This window comes from Perna viridis, chromosome 10, assembly GCF_037379345.1.
Source record: "Perna viridis isolate PV_CMFRI_1.1 ecotype Kerala chromosome 10, ASM3737934v1, whole genome shotgun sequence".
Classification (NCBI taxonomy): Eukaryota; Metazoa; Mollusca; class Bivalvia; order Mytilida; family Mytilidae; genus Perna; species Perna viridis.
The window spans coordinates 20,583,818-20,606,760 of record NC_142454.1 but is presented as its reverse complement, the minus strand read 5'-3'; the positions used below and the strand labels follow the sequence as shown (position 1 = coordinate 20,606,760).

The 22,943-nt window shown below is 31.7% G+C and overlaps 1 protein-coding gene across 7 annotated transcripts in view; it reads right to left on the bottom strand.

Annotated features, from left to right (window-relative positions):
* LOC148604899 (exocyst complex component 1-like) overlaps nucleotides 1–22,930 on the bottom strand; it is a 48,409-nt gene extending 25,479 nt beyond the window's left edge. For 2 of the 7 annotated variants that reach the window (XM_088551067.1, XM_088551073.1), the window contains exons 1-17: nucleotides 22,798–22,930; nucleotides 21,042–21,189; nucleotides 19,973–20,106; nucleotides 17,974–18,069; nucleotides 17,002–17,065; nucleotides 16,356–16,546; nucleotides 12,346–12,471; nucleotides 11,537–11,638; nucleotides 9,859–9,991; nucleotides 9,042–9,151; nucleotides 7,764–7,787; nucleotides 5,694–5,843; nucleotides 4,493–4,595; nucleotides 2,855–3,012; nucleotides 2,361–2,480; nucleotides 1,695–1,753; nucleotides 820–849 (exon numbers count right to left, since the gene is read on the bottom strand). In XM_088551067.1, coding sequence (XP_088407193.1) covers nucleotides 820–849; nucleotides 1,695–1,753; nucleotides 2,361–2,480; nucleotides 2,855–3,012; nucleotides 4,493–4,595; nucleotides 5,694–5,843; nucleotides 7,764–7,787; nucleotides 9,042–9,151; nucleotides 9,859–9,991; nucleotides 11,537–11,638; nucleotides 12,346–12,471; nucleotides 16,356–16,546; nucleotides 17,002–17,065; nucleotides 17,974–18,069; nucleotides 19,973–20,106; nucleotides 21,042–21,165 — 1,724 coding nt within the window. In that variant the 5' untranslated portion in view covers nucleotides 21,166–21,189; nucleotides 22,798–22,930. The other 5 variants (XM_088551070.1, XM_088551074.1, XM_088551068.1 and 2 more) reach the window with 4 other exon arrangements.
* Between the last annotated feature and the right edge of the window lie 13 nt (nucleotides 22,931–22,943).

Below are 22,943 nucleotides of genomic sequence, written 5' to 3'. Positions count from 1 at the left end.
TTTGGCAAACTACATGTCAATATATCTGGACAGCACTCCTTTATCACCCAAAATGATAATGAAAAAAGTTCATCTCAATAATTGTGAATAATTGAAGTCTGAATTATTTTGAACCAGAGAGAAATGTGATATTTATCATACATGTACAGTCCCTGAACAGATCCATGCAACTATTTGACTGATCAATGACGGCTGACAAATTGATAACCAATGAGCGGTGATGATCTTATAGCAGTTTTGTTATGTAAATGATGGATAACTGGTTCATGTAAACATGGTAAATTTAAGAATTTCAACTGGAAAAATGCTACCATATTAAATTTACCTTAAATTCAAAATATTAAATTTACATATTGTATTTTGTTAAATATAAAACAAATGTCAAATGGAAGTACCTGTAATTAATTGATGTTTTAATCTATTGCATTATGTAAACATGTGTAAAAACCTAAACAACGTAATACAATACATTGACTGCTCTGTGGTCAAGTAATGGAAGCAACGGTTTAAGGATTCCTTTGACTGACTGAAACTGACTGGTGATCGATGCAGACTTAAGTTGCAGGGATTGGTTCAAGTACTGTCAGAGGCAATGTAATACACATTTTTGGCAGTCACTATTTTAAAACTCATTGGTGGTTAAAATTTTTTACTTTCATATTCCCCCCAAAAAAAACCAATCCATTTTTTACATGAGCAAAACAAAGGTATTGTATGATTGAAGAAAAGTAACCACATTTCCTAACAAAGAAAAAGACAAGTTGTTAGAGAGAGAAGTACTAGTGCTTTTACAACATCATAATGTGCCCAAATACTTACTTATAATGCATCATCTCTGCATTGTCAACTCTGACAAAACATTAACAAGTATGAAAGTAAACTTTAATGTGTATTTTTGTAACATAGAGTGCATGCTTGTGATATCAACACTCATATGAGTACCTAGTTATTAAGAAGGTAGACCTAAGATAAGGGACATAACTCTTGAAACCAGTGATGTTTGTACCACATGTCTACCAATCTTTTTATTAACAGAATGAAATCAGTACTTTGATGCCTACATGAGATTGACGAAAAAATGCTGAATATAAACATTCCTATGATTTATAAGAGTTGTGTCCCTTATCATAGGTCTACCTCCTTAAGTAACTATCAATTAGAGGCTGATAAGTTTGCTGTTCTATATACACAGCCAAATTTGTCACACATGAGAATCATATGGTTTGTAACATATGATTATCATATGAATCAAGCATGATATGATAATCGTATGTTTCAGCTTACATATATTTATGAATCACGCATATGATAATTATATGTTTCAGCTTACATATGTTTATAATTATCACTTGAATCAAACAACATTTGATTATCATAAGTGGCATATTTGGCTGTGAACTCTATGTTGAAGACAAGGCAGACCTAGCTTGTCAATATGTATTTTAAATAGAATCTAACAACTGGGACAAATGTTTTATGAACATTTTCACCTCATTTCTTCTGTACTTTGATTAAATTGCATGAAAAACACCACTTTATATGTTTTTGATACTCATTCAAGTACCTTGTTCATTGTCTTATTTCACAAATATGAAGTATTCTCAACATAAGTTTTTAAAAGATATTTACTATCTTCTCCATTCCCCAATTAGATAATTATTATAAATTATACCTTTTTATACAATGATACTTACTCTATAACAGGAATTTCTTTCCTTGGCATCCATATATCGCCAGTCTCAGCATCATCTTCCTGAACATAAACCACAACAATGTATTAACACTATTTAATAAGGATGAGAGTTCAACATATCATTCATCTGAATTTTTTGGGTTTTTTTTTCTGAAGACAAACCTTGCCTCAGATTAAATGTACAGGGTACATACCTACATGAAAATTAATTGATGCTTGTCAAAAATTTAAGATATAATACACATTGTGGTGCTATGACAAGACACATTTTATTAATATCTGCACATTGCTAAATTAATAGTTTTAGTTTATTAACTAAACTCTCGACATTAACAGGTTATTTTGGTACTAGAATCTACAATAGAGGCCTGAAAATGTTGTCTGTGATCACAGATATCCATTATTTCTTAAATTATCAAATTTAAAATGTCTGAATAGTGAATATAAATTACACAATAATTTTGTCTAGTATTTCATCCATAACATTGGGTTAAAGTTCAAAAAGAATTAGCTAAGCAGTTCTCAACAAACAAATGCATTGATGGAGCAAATGAACAAACAGAAATTTCTAAAATGACTACCAGTATGTACCCCTACAAGACAAGTGAGAGTATAAAATATTACTTGTTTCACATACCAGTATATAACTCATAATTTGACCACTTACATTATTTGTTTCTTTGGTCTCTTCTTTCATTGGATCACCAATCAGATGAAAGAATCTAACACAGAAATCTTGTTCAGCCAAACAGAATGGTTCTAATTCACTCAACAACTTGTCTAAAACCTGTAAAAAAATTAAATGATAAAAACTGTCATTATGTACACATTCTTGTTACATCTTTTAAGATCACACTCCATATATTTTATTCATCATATCACCATAAAATAAAAGAAATCAATACATAGCTTACTGAAACAGTAAATCAAATAGATTTTAAAATAAACAAAGCCCTGAAAACCCTATTGACCCTATTCATTTTCAATAAGCACAGCCATAGTCAGGATGTTTGTCCCACAAATTTGATGCAAAAAATGTAAAAAAAAAATCCCAACCTTCCTACCACTTTTTTTTCAAAGGTGTAATAGGAAACACATATTTTTTTGCCTGGTAGAAGTTTTGTGATTCCAAAATTATAATTACATATGATTGTGTATTACCTGATCAAAGAAATGTCTATTGGCGAGATCAGCATCAGATCCATGAAAGGAAACAGTACCAGAATCTACACTCTGCATTGAACCAGACCTCTTCCTACTAGCCTCAAACCTCTGTAGACTGGTGGAAGATCCAGACAATAAGGTCGCTGCTTGGGCTCCTGTTAGTTAAGTCAACAAATCATCTTACATATTTTTTTAGGAACAAGCATTTTTATGTAACCAAAGAAAGATAACTCTGTATAATATTTGTCCTCAATTCTTATATTGCCATATAATTTTAAGATATGAAAATTTCTGATATTTGCAAAACGGAATTGATTGATTGATTGTTGTCAAAACCACACACATCCTAAAGCAGAACTTAATGCATATCATGACAAGAATGTTTGGTCAATTGAACAAACCCTGCTTTGTACTAGTCCAACAGTGTGAGCCAGACTTTCATTGTGCTAGCTCACAGAAGCATGGAAAGGCATATACCATTCAGACACACAATTCATTCTAAATGTCATTCTATCTCAAAGATAACCCATGCTTAGTGCAGAAACAGTGACTATCAATATTAAAGTCTTTGGTGTAACTTGGTCAACCTCCCACACTCATTGGGAGCATGCCACCACAACACCACTGAGGCAGTTAATTGCAAAAGAAAGCTCTTAACCTATGGCTTTTTAAAATAATTTTTAGTTGTAATATAACAAAGACAAAAATCAAAAACATCAGTTTAATGCTTTTTAGCAATCACGCTGTCTTAAAAAAAAATAATGTATTCAGTTAATTTCTGTTACATACGTTTGAATAAGGAGATGAAAAACTACTAGATACATTCCAACACAAACGTCTCAGATACATTTACAAGATCTACTGGCCTCAAAAGATAAGTAATGAAAATTTGAGAGAACGAGCAAAAGTAGAAACAACGAGCCACCAAATAAAGACAAGATGATGGAAATGGTTAGGCCATGTATTACGAATGGACAACAACTTGCACCCAAGAACTGTGCTGACACTGACACCAGAAGGACGACGAAAAAGATGAAGGCCAAAAGAAACCTGGCAGAGAACCATAGAGAGAGAGAAAGACATAATATGGGATTAGGAATGTGGACAGAGGCAGCAAGATCAGCTCAAAATTGTGAAGGATGGAGAAGAGTCGTTTACAGCCCTAATCTCCCGCAGCAGAAAAGCAATTAACTCAAGCAAGTCACATTTGCATAATTATTTTTTTATCTATTAAATAAAAAAAACATAAAGACCTAAAAGAGCTTCTAGACCAGAATGAAGACAAAAGCAAAACCAAATAGGGATGGAAAAAAAGGAATAGAGGATGGACATCCCTACCAGTATACTGTAAAGGTACTAATTTTCGCTATTTTAATAGTTGACAGAAAACGGCAAAAAATAGTACAGGAGAAATTTATTTTTTAACCCTATTTAACACTAATAATATGTTTGAAACGTGAAAATTGATATCTGTGAATACATTCTCTTGACAGGATCTGTGAAAATTAGCAACCGCGAAAATTAGCAACCGCAAAAATTAGCAACTGCGAAAATTAGCAACCGCAAAAATTAGCAACCACCAAAATTAAAACATTTACAGTACACTTGGGAAGGTGTAAATTTGTAAATACTGACCTAGTTTAATTCTATCAGGTATGGATGTCAACCTATGTTTAGAAAATTCTATAAAGTCCTCTATTTCTTTCTTGTAAAGTTTGCTAAGACTTTGTGTGTATACCTGAAAAAAAAGTTGATAGCGTAAGTATATATTTGATGAGAAAAAAAAATTAAATTAACTTTAAAAAAACACATGAACTTGCAAAGCCAACATGGATTTGAGAACATCTAATGTGAATTTTTAAGAAAAGTTACAAAAACTGGTTAGTGTGATGATAAAGAAAAAAAAACAACTTCAGTTTTTTTGATAAACTATATTTTTAACCAATTCTGATAGTTTCTAGAAAAATAAACAAAAATATGCTATAACAACAAATACAATGCAAATATGATGCCAACCAAATATTTTCTAAGCTTTCATTGTAATTGTCAGAGTTGATGTTTATAAACAGGTCAATTAAAATCTATAATTTTCTAATGCAGCTATTTTACTGATGCAAGCAGATAACAAATAAAATAAATTTGAAAGAATAATTTTGTACTAAATTCAAATTAAGCTGTTTCAAAGCTATCATTTAACATGGTGCACATGTCATCATGCTATGTATACCCCACTTGTACAAGAAGTTGATATTTGATAGCCACCAAATTTGTTTACAAAATACGCCATGCATATAAAGCCAAATTTGAGATCAATCCATCCATTGGATTCTGAGTTAATTGTAATGAAATTTGGATGGAACGGACCGATAAGATGAATTCAAAATACTATTTACTTGTTGAGTGGAGACATAATAAAGACAGACAACCATTTAATAATGAATATTAAGCACTTAAGAAATTTTCTCCCAGTCTAAGCTGATGATTAAAAATGCATGCGACTTTTAAACTACCAGATAGTTATTAAATTTATGGGAGAGTATTCCTGCCATTTTACATTTTCCAAGGTTTCTACAGATCTAATTGGAGAAACCAATTCTCCTTCAGCTTATTCCTGATTTAAATTATTTCTCCACTCTCTATAGTAAAATTACGATTTTAACATGCTTGCTAAACCTTGCATGTTGAAAAATTATATTTTACCATCTCAAGTGGAGATAATTATACCACTCAATACTGTAGGAGAATCTATATTTCACATTCTCCTCCTCTACAAGTACATGAAAAATTAATATTTTGGGGCAAAACAAAATCCTAATACCCATCTGTATGTTCATACCTTAGATAATTCTACAAAAACCTTTGAATCAGCAGCTTTAAGCCAGGCCATTAGATCAGCATAGGGAGTCAGATCTCTGTGTCTGGTATGGTGGGGTGTCAGTTTATACTCTGCAGCCTGTCTAGATAACGTCTCTCCCATTTCATTACCCTATATACAAGTACACAACATTGAAATAAGTCATGTTCATATGTATATTCACTCAAACTACGATCAGGTTGTTCTCTATCATTTGTAACCCATTTCTTTAATAAAAAAGGACACCATATTCTCATTGATTCTTTTACCTGAAGTTCATGTCATTTGATGAAAAATAAAAACTATTTCAATTCTTTGTGAATGGTAATCTGTGTAACTGTAATCACTAGTAAATAATAACATTTATTGTGCATATCATTAAAATACCCTAATCTCATTGGATAACTGGCTTTTTTCATGATGTATCATGAGTCAATGAAACACATCTCCTAGTTATTTATATAGGCCACACCTACAATTAAGTGGACTAATTTTTATTGATCACTGTATAAGTCTATCTAAAATAAGAGAAACATATGAAATGTAATTATTAGAATTGAATGTTTCAATTTAAATGTTTCAATTGGTTTGTAACAGAGTTGACTGGTAAAACATTTTGGACATTTTAGCAAATGTGCTTCAGTCAATGCTTTTACATGCAAATGAAACATTCAATTCTTAATTGAAAAGAATATAACAGGAGACAAACGCCACAGAATGTCATGATACAAGTCTTAGAATGTTTGACTATGTCTTACTTACCTGTTGAAGCATTTTTTTTAGTCTATCAAACCTAAATTCTGAACAAGATTTGAAACTGTATTACTATCATGCTGTTAAATAAGGATACCATGTACCCTTGATTGAGCTCATCCAAATTTTCAATGAAACACGTTTATTAAAAAAAATATAAGACATAATCAGTATTAGGAAATGTAACAAATCCAACTGATGGTCAATTTCAAATATAAATACTTTTTACCCACATTGTAATGTTGATGTTAATACTAAAAGCCATAAGTAGTTGTTCATGGCATTTCAATAGTAAGAATACACAATACAGCCAGATGTTTATTTCAAATTAATTCTGTTATATTTGTCTGAGTCTTGACAAGGTGCAAGAACAGAACATCCCCATAAATTTCTAACTGTATGGTGTTCAATAGAGCAGGCCTGGGTTTCATAAAATAATCTCAAATTGAAATTTTTCTCAGATCATTGAGTTTTCCTCTAAATGATCTTAAGTACAAGCAATCTATGATTGGTAAACATTTGAGACAAGGAAGGATTTGAGATAAATCCCAATTTTGAGACTTTTAATGAAACCAGCTTCAGATGAGATAAGCATGAATCAACATTAAATTAAATACATAAAAATGCATAATTAGTAAAACCCAACTGATATATCAACAATGCATTGTAAACTCTATCATATTTTTACCATTTCCCTAAACTAAAAATAAAAAGAATAATAAAAATCATTTTACTGAAACTATCAAATTTGCTGAAGTTTATGACTGCACCATTATACTTATTCTTTTTATCAACTTTTTAAAGTACATTTTATTAAATTTATACCTAATGATTTGTAGTCACTTATTTAAGGAGGTAAGGGACACAACTATTACAAATTATTGGAACATTTGTATTCACCATTTTACATCAATCTCATGTAAGCATCAAAGTAACTTGGACTGATTTCATTCAGTTTCAAAGGAAAGATTGAAAGGCTTTGGAGAAATTGAATATGATACAAGCATATCACAGATTTCAAGAGTAATGTCCCTTACCCTAGGTTTACCTCCTTAAAACCCTTCAATATGATATTTTAGCTTATTATTGAAAATATTGCAGAATTCAAAACTCTTCGATAATCATTCAGTGAGTGAAGATTTCTCTTTTGTTAATGAGATATTAGTGAGTTACAAAGCTTATCATTTAAAAGAAAATTAAACTTGAGAAAAAAGGCTTTCAGTTAAGGACAGGATGGATTCTATTGGTGTTACAGTATTTTTTATTATATTAGTCAGATGGAGATGAGTTTATAATTACCATTAAAACAGTGAACACATAGTTCTAAACAAATGAAATCTATAGTAAAAATACTTGTATTACCACTTGTATAACTATTTCTCCCATTTTATGTGGGTGATCAAAAATGGGTGTGACTTTTTAATCACTAGGCAGTGATTAAATTTCTGTAAGAAATTTCCTGCTGATATACATTTTCAAACTTTTCTACAGATTTTGTAAGAGAAACTGATTCTCCTTCATCCTATTCTTGATTTTTTCCACTCTCTATGATAAAAAAAGATTTTAACATGCTTGCTAAGGCTTGCATGTTGAAAATTTTTATTTCACCATTGCCAGTGAAGAAATGATTTAAATCACTCAACCTTGAAGGAAATTCTAAATTGGGATTAGTGATTGTCACACAGTTAAAATGAGGTTGTCCAAAAGCATAAGCAGTTCTTAATGGAAAATTATTGTGTGAAATTGTTGAATTTATGTAATTTTTGACAACAGGATGACTCTAAATTTCTAACCCTACTTTCCGATAATACAGATGATTTTTCAAACATTTCTAATAAATATTGAATTATACACCACAATACTTTATGTCATAAACAAAATATTTGACAGAGTTAAATGTATGATATGGAAAAGTTAATTTTTGAAAAGTTTTAAATTCATCACCTCAATAATTAAGACAAAAAAAAAATAAACCTGATATTTGAACACTACTTTTTTATTTACTGCTAAGATGAATAATAGATACAAACATGTAAACAAGTACTACATTAGTTTGTTTTCACAAGTGCAAGTATGTAATTAAGTAGCATTCCAGCTAAGAATCATGCAAAATGTGATTTATGGGTGAAAAGCCTACATATTTTTATTTTTGATATTTTGTTCAAAATGCTTCAGTAAACAGAAATTAACATTTAGTTTTTCGAATAAACCGTGCTCACAGGAGATAAAAAATTTTTAGAATGCACTGTAGAATTCAAAATTAAGGGAGATAACTCTGTAAATGACACTCAAATACTATAGAATCTATTGGATTTTCAATGTTGATTATCTCCTAAGAGCAGGTAGATTTGAATGAGTAATTACACATTTCATAATATAGACCCAAAAAAACAACTTAATTACAAAAATACAAATATGTAGCCTTTTTTGGGATTTTGCATGATTCTTACAGACAGCTACCTAAGTAAATTCAGAGTTCAGAGTTGATGCCAACTAATAGCTCACCATCTGAAGACAGTCAAGCAATTATTGGTAATACTCTGAACAACTTTATATTTAAAGCACATTAAGACAAACCTGATGTATGAAGAGGTTGTTGAGATGGTGTGCCAATCTTTTACTGAAACCAGAGGCAAACTTTGTAAACTTCTTCTGTTGTTCTTCAACTGCCGCCATTTTGGTCAATGCTAAAATGATGAAATAAATCACACATTTGGACCCTAATGTTTTTATTTAAATAACAGTATTTATTGCCTAAAAACTTGAAATTAAAGGATAACAAGAGGAATTATTCCTAATATATGTAAAAGTATTCTTACAACAAAATATTGGTCTAAATTTTGATTGAAAATGTGAAATATTAAACAGAAAAAACCTACTACCAATATGCAGATGTGTGTGTATGTTGTGGTGGGCCTGCTTATCTTTTTATATTGTAAACTCTGAGTAAGGAGCCACTAAGAGCTTCATGTTTAAAGTGAGTTCACGTCATAATTTTCCTTTCCTCTTTCGTGTACCATAACATTTTATGAGCAACTATGTAATGTTTCTAGAAAAAAGCAGAGGATGCTTACCCTATCGGTGCACTGGGTCCATATTTCAAGTTTTTAGTGATGTACAGGTTGCTCATTTTCTTTTGTTTCTTTGTACATGTTATCTTTGTTATTTTATAATCTTTGTTGTATGTGGTTATTTTACCAGTCTAGTCTTTATCATGGGAATATTTTCTAATGGATTACTACTCAAAACTTGGTTCTCTTGATAAATCTAATCTGTTTATAAGGCTAGACGGTGCCATCCTGTTGTATTCTTGATTAATTACAATTACTTATGTTATATTTTAAAGGATATTTTCTCTATATTTAGTTTTCTTATGTGTATTTATGATATTAACCTGGATGTATATTGATGTTGACACATTTATGGAGGGCCAGTGCAGCAGCTGTGCATTCATAGATACCATTAGGTGTTGACAGGTCTCCGTCTTGTAAGGCTTTCAGATGTCTGGTATCAAGGTCTAGCTGGGTCTACAATGTAAACAGTTTCCATACACTTACATTATACATCATGAAGAAGATATACCTGTAAGTAGAACCTTCATTGCACTCATATACTTCTGTATTCAAATTTGAAATTAAGAAAATAATTGTTATTACATCTTACTTTTTCTATATGGTAAAGAAAAGCTCAGTGTTATTTTCAGACTGTGCAATTTCAAAAAGAGAATTCAAAGGCAATAAGCTGACTCTTAATGAACAATTAACATAAATGTATATTCACAAATAAAAACAAATTTCATCAAAGCAACAAAACATGACATGCAGTCTGTATATATTGTCACATGTATTTGCCTAGTAAAATGTATATGTATAAGATTACCACTACCATAAATGCCTGCAAAGGATTTATTTATTTTCTATTGTACTGTGCCAAAATTGAAATGTGTGAGTTTTCAATATTTGGTCAAGTAACTAGCAAATATTTTGTGACTTTTATTTTCTTTGTTAGGTCACATTACAGGCAAAGTTTTCCCCTCAGAAGTATCTGGTATACTGAATTTGACATATCTACCATATTTGCCAGCTTTGTACTGGCACATTACCTTTGATATAGATGGAGCATTACCGACATTCTATACATGTTGATAAGCTGAAACATGAATAGCCTAAATTTGTTCTGTCCAAAATGATGTATTTCTTGGAAATAACATTTGCAATTAGGAAGTGATTGTTGGAATTTTTAATGCTGATGCACAGCATGTGTTATAAGATGCCTTGTACCATATATACTTGAGTATAAGTCGATTTGCCTGTAAGTCAAACCCCCCTTTTCAGTCCAAAATTTCAGGAACCTGCCCTGGACCTGCCTGTAAGTGGGACTCATTTCCGACAGCGGTATCGCTTACGTATACAATGAGTATACCTGCTTGTTTTGATAAATTCAATAAATGTTGAAATAAACAATCACAAGCCAGACTGGAGTTGTTTTATAATAAAAGTAAGTAATTTTTGACCAGCCATGTGAATTGTTTAAATATGAAAAAGTCATTTTTTACATTCATTCTAATTTTGGTACAACAAATAACCCAAATTAAAATCATAAATATAGTGAACAACAAAGAATAAAACAGAGAGTTTCTAATACTCTAGCAGCCCATTTTTGAAGATATTTCAGTGAGTTAAGAGGTTTTATCATAAGGAAAAAGAAATTCATAAGACGAATTATCATAACAAACTAAAATATTGATTACTTTTGTCACGAATTATGGTACATTATTGGGTTATTGCGTTTTTGGCTAAATGAGTGTACACAGATAAAAATCAATACACAAAATGGATGAGTGGGAAATACAAATAAAATCATAAAAGGCCAGTACTGTGGCAACATAAAGACTAAACAGTAAATATTCTTTTACTGCATCATATTTTAGTTGTAAAAGGTAGAAGATGAAGAAAGTCATCCTATAACTGACTTTCACAATTTACCATTGTTCTTTTTAGTACAAATAGTTCATCACTCATAGGTAAAGTCTAAAATCATATTAACAAATACTATTACTCTACAATACAAACCACCAAGTTGTCTAACTCCTGAAGTAAGTTCTGATGGTTCTGATTTCTAACTTTTATCAATGTATCCTTGTCTTTCATAACTTCCATCTGATCTTTGACATTCTAAATCAAACAAAAAATATTTATTGAATCAATATATGTTGTGGCCAAAGCAGGGTTATTCACAGAAATTCCTTTAAATTGTTGACAGGGTGTAGAATTCACATACTAAAATGGTCAAGATTGCTTACTGATTTTTTACAGCAACAAACAAAATATTAATAAATGTAAGTGACACCAACACTGTTTAGCAATGACAAATTTCATAACACTGTTTAAGTAGCTGTCTTCGTAAGAATCAGGGAAAATCTGAAAAATGTGATACATCCTAATAAAGGCTACATATTTTTATTTTTGTAATTAAGTTGTTTAATGGGTCTATACTATGAAATGTGTAATTATTCATTCAAATCTGCCTGCTCTTAGGACATAATCAACATCGAAAGTCCAATAGATTCTAGTGTATTTGAGTGTCATTTACAGAGTTATCTCCCTTACTTTGAATTCTACAGTGCCTTCTATACAATTTTTATCTCAAATGAACAAGGGTTATATGAAAAACCAAATGTTAATTTCTGTTTACTAAAGCATTTTAAACAAGATATCAAAAATAAAAATATGTAGAAATTCCAATCATGTATCACATTTTGCATGATTCTTAGCTGGAGTGCTTGCTACTTAAATCTTCTAGTTAACATTTATATAAAAAAAGCATTAGTTCTCAACACCTTGTAAAATGTACATTTAATGCTAAGTGCAAATTAAATTACCCTTAAAATTTTATCATAAGAATCCAATCTGTCTTCGATACTTTCAGCTTGGTTGATACCATCATCTAACAGTCTCATTAGATTCAAGACTTGGTCCTCAGAACCCATAATGGAATGTATATTGGCCTGAGAAAAACAATAATGACATGTATCACTACTATTATATTATATTACAGGTACATGTATTGCTCGTTATAATTCATACAAAACCAATTAGGCAACATAACTTATCCATTTAAACTAACAAAACTTGTGTTTTCTTGTATTTGGTTTGATGAAAATACAGTTAAATTGAAGTTTGTCAAAGATTGACAGTAATATTTTCTCTTGTCCCCACCCAAAAAAAAATCTAATCATTCTAATGGGACATTAAATGATACCCAACCACATTGCACAAATTTTTTGGTCTTAAAAACAATTTAAAATGGTCATAACTTTGGTAAAAAAAATCCTATCAAACAGAAATTCCAGCTTGATCTGTATTCAATGATAAACTAAACCTATCCAAAGTTTGAAGCAGATCCGTCAATATCTTCTAAAATTATCATCTGGAAACCATCAGGGGACAGCCAGACACACACTCAACTTTTGGAAGAGTATCACATATTACCTCACCACCTTGTGAGGCAGGGTATAAAAATTGCATAATGTAATTGAGACTACATTTTATAAATAGGCAAATACATCTATATGTAGTTCATTTGACAAACAGACTGACAGTGATATCCCATGATACATCTATAATAGGTTGGCAAATAAAACAATTTATTTTAGCACTTCAGTAACTTATAACATAAGGCATTTATAATTCTCATCTGAAAATTAAGTGTCAGTCTTTGTAAGAATCAGGCAGTGGGTGAAACATGGTATGAAAAAAACATCAACTTGATGGTTTAAATTGACTATTTGCACCATCAGGAAATCAGAAATCAGGAAAAAAACAAGACTTTCTATGGAATGCCTAAAATGTCTGAACATCTTTACATAATGTCGTTTTGTCTTTACGTTCTGTCATTTTGTCTGTACGTTCTGTCGTTTTATGATTACGTTATGTCAACATATATTTACACAATGTGGATTTATCTTTACTTGCAGTGGTTTTCTTATAACGTGAGATCGATACGTTATGTCGATCTCTAAATACTTTATGTGCATTTTCTTTTCTTTACGTGAAGTGATATCTTCTTTACGTGACGTGGACAAAAATTTCATAATGAAGTGTAACCCCAGAACTTTTTGATCATGTATACTTCCAATCAGTCCGTAAAGGGCAAAATAGACGTCACAACGCCGATTAGAAAAATGCTGAACGAAATACACTAGGGTAGTCTATCCAGTCACCCTAGAGTATTTATTCTATAGTAAAAACTAGCTTATTTGTTATTTACGTTCAGTATTATCACAACTGATACACCTAGGACTCTGTTGATGACTTGTGGTGATTTTCGTAGTCAAGAATATATTTTTTTAATTCCAAAAACACGGGAATTTCAACTCCCGCGAAAATTTGCATAAATTTGACTCAACAAGTTATTGCGTGACTAAATTTAATTTTCTACATTAATAAACCACCAAAACTAATTTTCAAGAAAGAATTTTAAAAAAATGTTCAAAATATTACCCCTACCCCTAGAAAACTAGTCTCAGTATCAAACATAATTCTCATTCACAGCATACCGACACTGTGAAACTCATATTTTAGGCATTCATAATTAAGATAATGATTTACTCAACATATCTGATCAATTCAGGCGTTTGAATTTCTTTATAGGATTGCATTTACTATAAAATCAGGAAAAGGGGAATTTACAGAATTTCTTTATCACCCGTTACTATCTTTATTCAGAATACCGTAGTTAAAACAAGTGTTGATGAGATACAGTGGATGTATATAGTACCTAAGCTTTCAAATCAGCCCAGTAATTAATAATTTAACTTTTCCAAGTCAAATAAGGAGAGAAATTTACACCCCTACCCATGAAAAAAAATACCTCAACATGAACCAAAATGTTAGTCTTAAGTTTATTAACGGAGTACAATAGGTATGCTGGGTACTATTGTTTTCATCATTGATATATCCAACATCACTGCTCATTTCATGAGTGTATTATTTTAGTTTCAAGACGACAATAATGTGTTTTCGTAAATAGGGGAATTTTCGGAATTTCATTTTTCTTCCATTTCACTTTTAATTGGCATATTTTTTAAAATACCGTACTTCAAAAAAACTTTTGTAAGTAAATACTACTATATAGTTTAGTAGCTTTCTTGTGAGCCTAAGTTATAAATATTTGAACTTTTCAAAGTCAAGTTAGTGCAAGAAGTACTCAACAACCCAAGAAAAAAATACCTCAACATGAACCAAAATGTTATATATCTACTCAGGGGCATATTGTTTCCAGTTTCAATGTGAAAATATTGTGTTTTTCATAGTAAAGAGGGGATTTTTTTTAATTTCATATTTTCTTTCATTTTAAAACCTGTTATGTGCAATTTTTTAAAGTACTGTACTTCAAACATGCCTCTGCATATCTAAACATGTTTATTTAGCATCTAAGCTTTCTAATAATCATAAATGATGGGCCGTATTAAGGTATTTTTATCATGGGTAGGGGCAATTTTTGCACCAACTTTACTTGGAAAAGTTCAAATATTAATTACCTGGCCGATTTGAAAGCTTAGACACTATACAAATATATTGTATCACACAAAAGCTTGTTTAAACTACGGTATTCCGAGAAAAGATAATAATGGGTGATATAGAAGAAATTCTGAAATTCTGTAAATTCCACTTTTTACGATTTTATAGTAATTATAACCCTATAAAAAATCAGACACCTGAATTGTTCAGATATTTTGGGTAAATAATTATCTTTTAAATTATGAATGCCTAAAATATGAGTTTCACAGTGTCGGTACGCCGTGAATGAGAATTATGTTTGATACTGAGACCAGTTTTCTCGGGGAAGGGGTTAAATTTTTAAACATTTATAAAAAATCTTTCTTGAAAATCAGTTAATGGTGGTTTATTAATTAGGAAATTTAATTTAGTCAAGCAATAACTTGTAGAGTGGAATTTATGCAAATTTTCACGGGAGTCGAAATTCCCATGTTTTTGGAATTCAAAAAATATATTCTGACAACGAAAATCACCACAAGTCATCAACAGAGTCCTAGGTGTATTAATTGTGATAATATTGAATGTAAATAACAAATAAGCTATTTTTTAATATAGAATAAATACTCTAGGGTGACTGGATAGACTACCCAAGTGTCTTTCGTTAAGCATTATTCTAATTGGCGTTGTGACGTCTATTCTGCCTTTTACGGACTGATATGAAGTTTACACGATCGAAAAGTTCCGGGGGTCACATGTCATCATGAAATTTTTGTCCACATCACGTAAAGAAGAAACCACATCATGTAAAGAAGAAATCACTGCACATAAAGTATTTAGAGATCGTCATAACATAAAGATGAAATGACCTCTAGTTATAAGAAAACCACTGCACATAAAGATAAATCCACATAACGTAAATATATGTTGACATAACGTAATCATAAAACGACTGAACATAAAGACAAAATGACAGAACGTAAAGATGAATGACAGAACGTAAAGACAAAACGACATAATGTAAAGATGTTCCTACATAACGTAAATACAAAATGACCACATGTAATTATAAAACCACAGCAAGTAATATAAAACTGACAACACGTAAACACATATGTATCTCATCAGACAGTTTAGGCGTTCCATAATTTTCCATATCATGTTGCTGCATTGAGATATGATTTCACTGAAATGCACTGTAAATGAACATTCAAAGAGCAGACAACTCTGTCAAAAACCTCATTTTAATCTGATCAAATAATGGTTTTTAAATAAAGAAAGCATACTTGAGTGAAATTATACTGTAAGACCGGTGGGGTTTTGACATGTATGTTTCTGAATTTTCCATTTTGCCTGATTCTTACAAATACTTACACTTAAGCAAGTAAATTACCCCATCTAGGACAGACAATTGTTTAGACAGATTTTCAGCAAATGCTTCGGCATTACTAATGGCTGCCTGACATTCAGACATCATCTGATCTAAGTCAGATTCCTCCTTTGACGACAAAGCTTGGTAATCTTCCTGTAGCACAGCAATGTCATCAACAGCCTGAGCTACCTGTTCAGCAGGCTTGGATACCTCTAAAATAGATAAATAAATGGTAGTCAGCCTAAGGAAGAATGTCATCAACAGCCTGAGCTACCTGTTTAGCAGGCTTGGATACCTCTAAAATAGATATATAAATGGTAGTCAGCCTAGAGAAGAATGTCATCTAAATTCTGGGTTACCTTTTCAACAGGTTAGAAAGTTTGTCATGCTGATATTAGCATATCAGGGCCGATTTTTGCTTATTATTTAAGGAAGTAGACCTAGAGTAAAGGACATAACTCATGAAGTCAGTGATATGTTTGTATCACATTCAATTTCACTGAAGTCTTTCAAGCTTTCATTTGAAACTGATTGAAATTAATCCAAGTTACTTTGATGATTACATGAGATTGGTATAAAGATCCTGAATACAAATGTTCCAATGATTTTAAAGAGTTGTGTCCCTTACCTTAGGTCTACCTCCTTAATAAAACTAAACAAATCATACCTTGCAGCAGATGTCTAGGTACATTGACAAAATCTGGTTTCTGTATCAAATATCTCTGACTCAACTGGAAAAAAAAGTTTACAATGAAATTCAAAGCTTAAATTGAAGCAGGATACATATACAATTATACATGTATTGATAAGGAATGTTAAAAAAGAAGTAAATTATTTAATTATATATTACAGTATTTACAATTCGGCCTATTACAAAATGACCCAAATTTTAACCTGGATAGTTGCCAGTGTTATTTACTTTGTTGACAGAACATATTTGTTTATGTTCTGATGAGACAGATGTGGATTTTTTTGCAAATTTATTTTCAGAACAATATATGGTGACTAAACACACAATTAACAATAAACTATACATATACATCAACTAATATGTTACTTATATACAGATCCATCTATGAATCAGGCAAAGGTGGGATTTTTTAAAACTTTTTCTGTTGTGTAAATGCATATAGCTTTAGATTAGAAGGTCCAGTTAGTGATTGGAAAATCAATAAAAAATAATGAAGGAGTATGAGAAATATGGTAAAATATAATAAAATTGTTATTTAGCGATCTGTGAAAAAAATGGGACATATTTTCAAAAGAATTCCAACGTCAGATACAATTTTTATAAAACTTTTTGACTTTTGAAAACCCTTTAGGTTGTTTAATAAGTTCATAATTTTTTTTTTTATTTTCATCGTTTTTCTATATTTGCATGATTCTTAGGTCAAACTGTACTTCAGTTTGGTAATTTCAGGTTACTCATTTAAATTTATTTCTTTGTAGATGATACTTTTGGTTATTTCATGTTCTTTGTTGTGTGTGTCTATTTTCCAATTTTATCCTTGGAATATATTCTTATGATTTCCGCTTGAATCTTGGTTCCCTTGATTACTCTTAGGAAAATCATGACAGTGAAAATACAATATTGTACACTTCACAAAAGCATTAATCTGTCCATAAACCAATCACTAACCTTCCATAGACTGGAGAGAAAAGAATCTTTTTCAGCAACACTACTGGCACTCCATTTAAAAACTTTCTCAAAAGTAAGATCAAATTCTGCTGTTTCCTGTGACACAAAAAACTTTATATAATACATGTATCGAAATCACTACTTAAATATGTTGGAATCTCTAAGCCCTTCATTTGTATAAAATGTACATTTTTGTAGGATTCATGAAATCAAATAACATTCATCAAACTAGAATTGGGAGCAGAGTCATACAAAACGCTCCCAGGAGCCTAAATTGCTCACCTGGTTGAATTTTGCCTTCCAAGGGCAACGAACTATAAGTCGTCCAACAATTTTGACTCAAGACTTTTGTAGGACTTATCATAAGGATCATTTCTGCCATTGAAAGTTTCTTTCTATCTAACATAGTTTTCAAGATATTGACTGAAAACTGTAAAAAAAAGGGTCATACCCCTTTCAAGGGCAATAACTCTTACAAGGAGTCTTTTGACAACTTTGAACCCTAGAAACTTTTGTAGGCCTTTTAATGAGGATCATTTCAGCAACTGAAAGAATTTGGCTAAACCTAATGGTTTTGGAGATATATGCGGAGAATTACTGTCTGAGCCCTATGTTCTATTTTTAGAAGCAGTGGCCAAGTTTTTCAAAGGATCAAAATTCCCCAAATCAGTTTCATGCAAGATACCCCAAGGAACATTCAAACGAATGTTGGTTCCAACTGGTCAAGTAGTGTCAGAGGAGAAGAGTTTTGAAAAATTGTTAACAATAATGGATGACGACAACAAACGCAAAGCTAAAAATGATATAGTCCATGCTATCGTACGGCAGGTTATTTTGGCGATTTTGAAGCAAATAGGTAAACAAAAAATGTTGGCATTTTATTTGGGCAAAGCTAAAAATAATATAGTCCATGCTATCATACGTCAGGTTATTTTGGCGATTTTGAAGCAAATAGGTAAACAAAAAATTTCGGCATTTTATTTGGGTGGATGATAAGTGGTGCACGTAGTACTTAAGCTTAGAAGTAATTATTTTGTGGAATTTAGTTTGACATTTTTGGACAGTCCTCTATATTATGCCAAAAATGTAAACTCACAAGTTGGATTACCCCAACTTGCAAGTATTTCACTATAATCATCTTCTACCATGCAATTCTTCATATTCTGTTTATCCTTCACGTAACATTTCATCAAAATCCTTTCAACTGTTTAGTAAAAGTTGTACTTACAAGCCACATGGACTGGCAAACATTTACAGATTTCATGTTAAAACCCCTTTGTTTGGAGAAAGGGGTTATGAGTTATACCTTATGTTTGGAGAAAGGGGTTATGAGTTATACCTTATGTCTGGAGGAAGGGGATATGAGTTATACCTTATGTTTGGAGGAAGGGGATATGAGTTATACCTTATGTTTGGAGGAAGGGGATATGAGTTATACCTTATGTCTGGTGGAAGGAGATATGAGTCATACCTTATGTCTGGAGGAAGGGGATATGAGTTATACCTTATGTCTGGAGGAAGGGGATATGAGTCATACCTTATGTCTGGAGAATGGGGCTATGAGTTATACCTTATGTTTGGAGGAAGGGGATATGAGTTATACCTTATGTCTGGTGGAAGGAGATATGAGTTTTACCTTTTGTTTGGAGGAAGGGGATATGAGTTATACCTTATGTTTGGAGAAAGGGGATATGAGTTATACCTTATGACTGGAGAACAGGGCTATGAGTTATACCTTATGTTTGGATGAAGGGGATATGAGTTATACCTTATGTCTGGTGGAAGGAGATATGAGTTTTACCTTTTGTTTGGAGGAAGGGGATATGAGTTATACCTTATGTTTGGAGAAAGGGGATATGAGTTATACCTTATGACTGGAGAACAGGGCTATGAGTTATACCTTATGTTTGGAGGAAGGGGATATGAGCTATACCTTATGTTTGGAAGAAGGGGATACGAGTTACACCTTATGTTTGAAGGAAGGAGACACGAGTTATACCTTATTAGTACTCTTTCCATCAACAGTTTTCAGTTCTCTCAGTAACCAATTTAATTTTTTCTTGTATGATTCCCCTTTATCTGCCTTCTTCACTTGATAAACTCTGGGCTGTATGGGTGTTGTGTCTGTGGATACTGAAAATAAAGCAACTGTAGCATCAACTGCTGTGATTTAGAACTTACAAATGTATTTAATTTCTCAATTAACATGTATTAAAACACATTCTCTGTCAGTTTTCACTTTTCATTCTCACTTATATGTAGTTTGTACAGTGAAACCTATATCAACCTCTTCAGAATGAAAAGTTTGCATGATTTTGGCAGATGTTTATTTTACACATACTCTGGATATCCCTTGTTATCACAGATTTTCAATCTGCTCAGAGTAGAATTAGGCAGATTTTACTAAGGTCTGAACATGTAATAATAAATGCAATGTATTGTCGACAGATTGTGCTAGTAAGTCGCTCTGACTTGAAAATTCAGCCAGGCACAAAAAGTATTCTGAAATCTAGGCTACCATTACTTAATAGAAAATTCAAACCTACCAATAATTTAAAGATATCAGTCTTGTCTGTAATTGATAAGTCAAGAACTCACAGCTTTTCAGAAGTTTTATGGTATGCCAATACCAGAGCTTTTTGTTGTTTTAATTCTTATTATGAACTAGAAATTCAATCCATGAATGCAATTATGTTAATGTTCATAGCAGGCTCTTCAATCAGAAAATAAATATATCTGAGTATCTATTATATGATGAAAAACATTAAGTATCATGAAGTGCAACAGAAGACCAAAATTCCCTTGACAAAACTTACAACTGTATAGACAGGTAACCCATGGCATGGTAAGCCAAAGCACTACCAACTCATGTTAATGGGTACTATAAAGCTGCAGTCATTTTCACAAAAAATCACAAGTGTAAAATTAGTCACAAGTTATGACATAGTAATAGATCAACTTACAACTAATTTTACACTTACTATTTCTTTGGCAGCAAGTATTTTAGCTTGGAATTTGATCTAACCGTGAGAGGAAACCAGCATTTCATTAAAAATGTATAAACTTACACACTGCACATAAAAAGCTGTTTTTCTTCTTTCTTCCAACTTTCGTTACATGCACAAAAGATACTAGCTGTTCATCATTGGGAAGAAACACATCCCTATGAAGTGTATGTTTAATGGCAGTCATGGTGCTATTCTATTCACCTAAGGCCTGAAAGTACAGTATATTTAAGACTTTTTTTAAACCACAGTGTTTTTCCAAAGCCAATTTAGTATTATTCTTTGTGGCACTTTTACTTTGCGAGGTTCAATCAAGAATGGAAATGCCTGGACTTTTGAAAGTTTGAAATCAATTGTCCACTTGAGGAAACCAGAAGTCCTCAATAAAATATCATTGAAAAAGGACAAAGGTCGAGGACCTGGGCAAATGAAATTTCAAATATTCAGGTCAAAAATTGAGTGTTCAGACCTTGGACCTCCACTAATTTGAACCCCTGTGAGATGTCTTACATTTTTATCATGATGAAAGAAATGATAAACGGGCATTTCAAAAACGGACATGCAATAGTATTCAGAAATACATGGTCTTTTTCTTCAAATAAAGGGAGCTATGAAATGGCCACCAAGTCATCATCATGTAATGGTTGCTACAAGAAACATAAAGAATCAATGGCAAAAAAAAAAATGGGGAAATGTAATTTCATTGGTTTATATTTATGGTATGTAATTCAAGATATTTAGATAGTTAGAGAAACAAGGTTTTGAGTGCTTCTTAATGTAAAGAAATAGAAGTTTCTATCCATGAAACAGCTGTAAACTTTATTTATAACAAATTATTATTTTCAAACAGATAAGAAGTTTTTGTCAAGTATTTAATACTGTTGGTAGAAAAAAAATCCCAGATCATCCAGTCCTGGACTGTCCAGAACCAGTAGGTTATTTGAAAAATCATACTTTTCATATTTAACTGGTCATGACCAAAGTATGTCATAAAACTTGAAAACTTTACTCAAACTTTGAGCAAACTGGTAGTAAATCTACCTTTAACTTAAAATCATAAGCTGCATGCTGGATGGAACAGCAATAACTAAAAATTTAATGATCTACAGATGAGCAAGCCCATGGTGTCCAACACTCAAGGTTAGTCTAAATTTCCCTCTGATCCGACAAACTTTTTTTTAATTGGAAATTGATGTGTTTTGTTGGGTCATATCAATATACAAATAAAAGAGAAGGGTTGCAGGGTCAGAGGTATAGTCCTTGAATCGATCCACGCACCAATTTGATGAATCAATAACCGATGAATGATCTGATCACAGTTTTGTTAAGTAAAATGACAGATGATCTGTTAAAAAATAAAACTAATGTACGTGAAAAAGAAAAGTATAAATTGATCTTTAAATCTACTGCATTTAGTAAATATGTGAAAAATTGATAAAGAAAACAACAGAAACCATAAAATATATTGACCACTGTGTGGTGACGATTTGATCACCAGTTTAACGGATTGGTTTGACAGATTGATGACTGATTCAGGTACTGTACATCTGTACACACGACATGATTATTTGGATTATATACTAATCCAAATAATCATGCCGTTTGTTGAGGCATTTTTTTAAAAATCTGACATTCACGACTGTAAATTTGTTATATATGAAGCTCCTAAGGACCTGGTGATAGTGTGTCCTTGTTTTAGAGATAGGTACAGCACTTAATTGAGACGACGAATAAACCAAATATTTTCCTTCATCCTCCCACTTCTCTAAAGTTGATCGTGCACGGAAATGGTTTGCAGAGGACTGTGAGGGTGGCTTACGTTATTCATCTGGATTTTTGTAGAGGTGTACAAACAAAAGCTAGTTCAAAACAAATGTAACATGAATTTATGAAGCATTTTTGACACTTTCCTCATCCAGACAACAGAAGGGCGATAACTCTATATTTCCGCCTTTCACTTCCGGA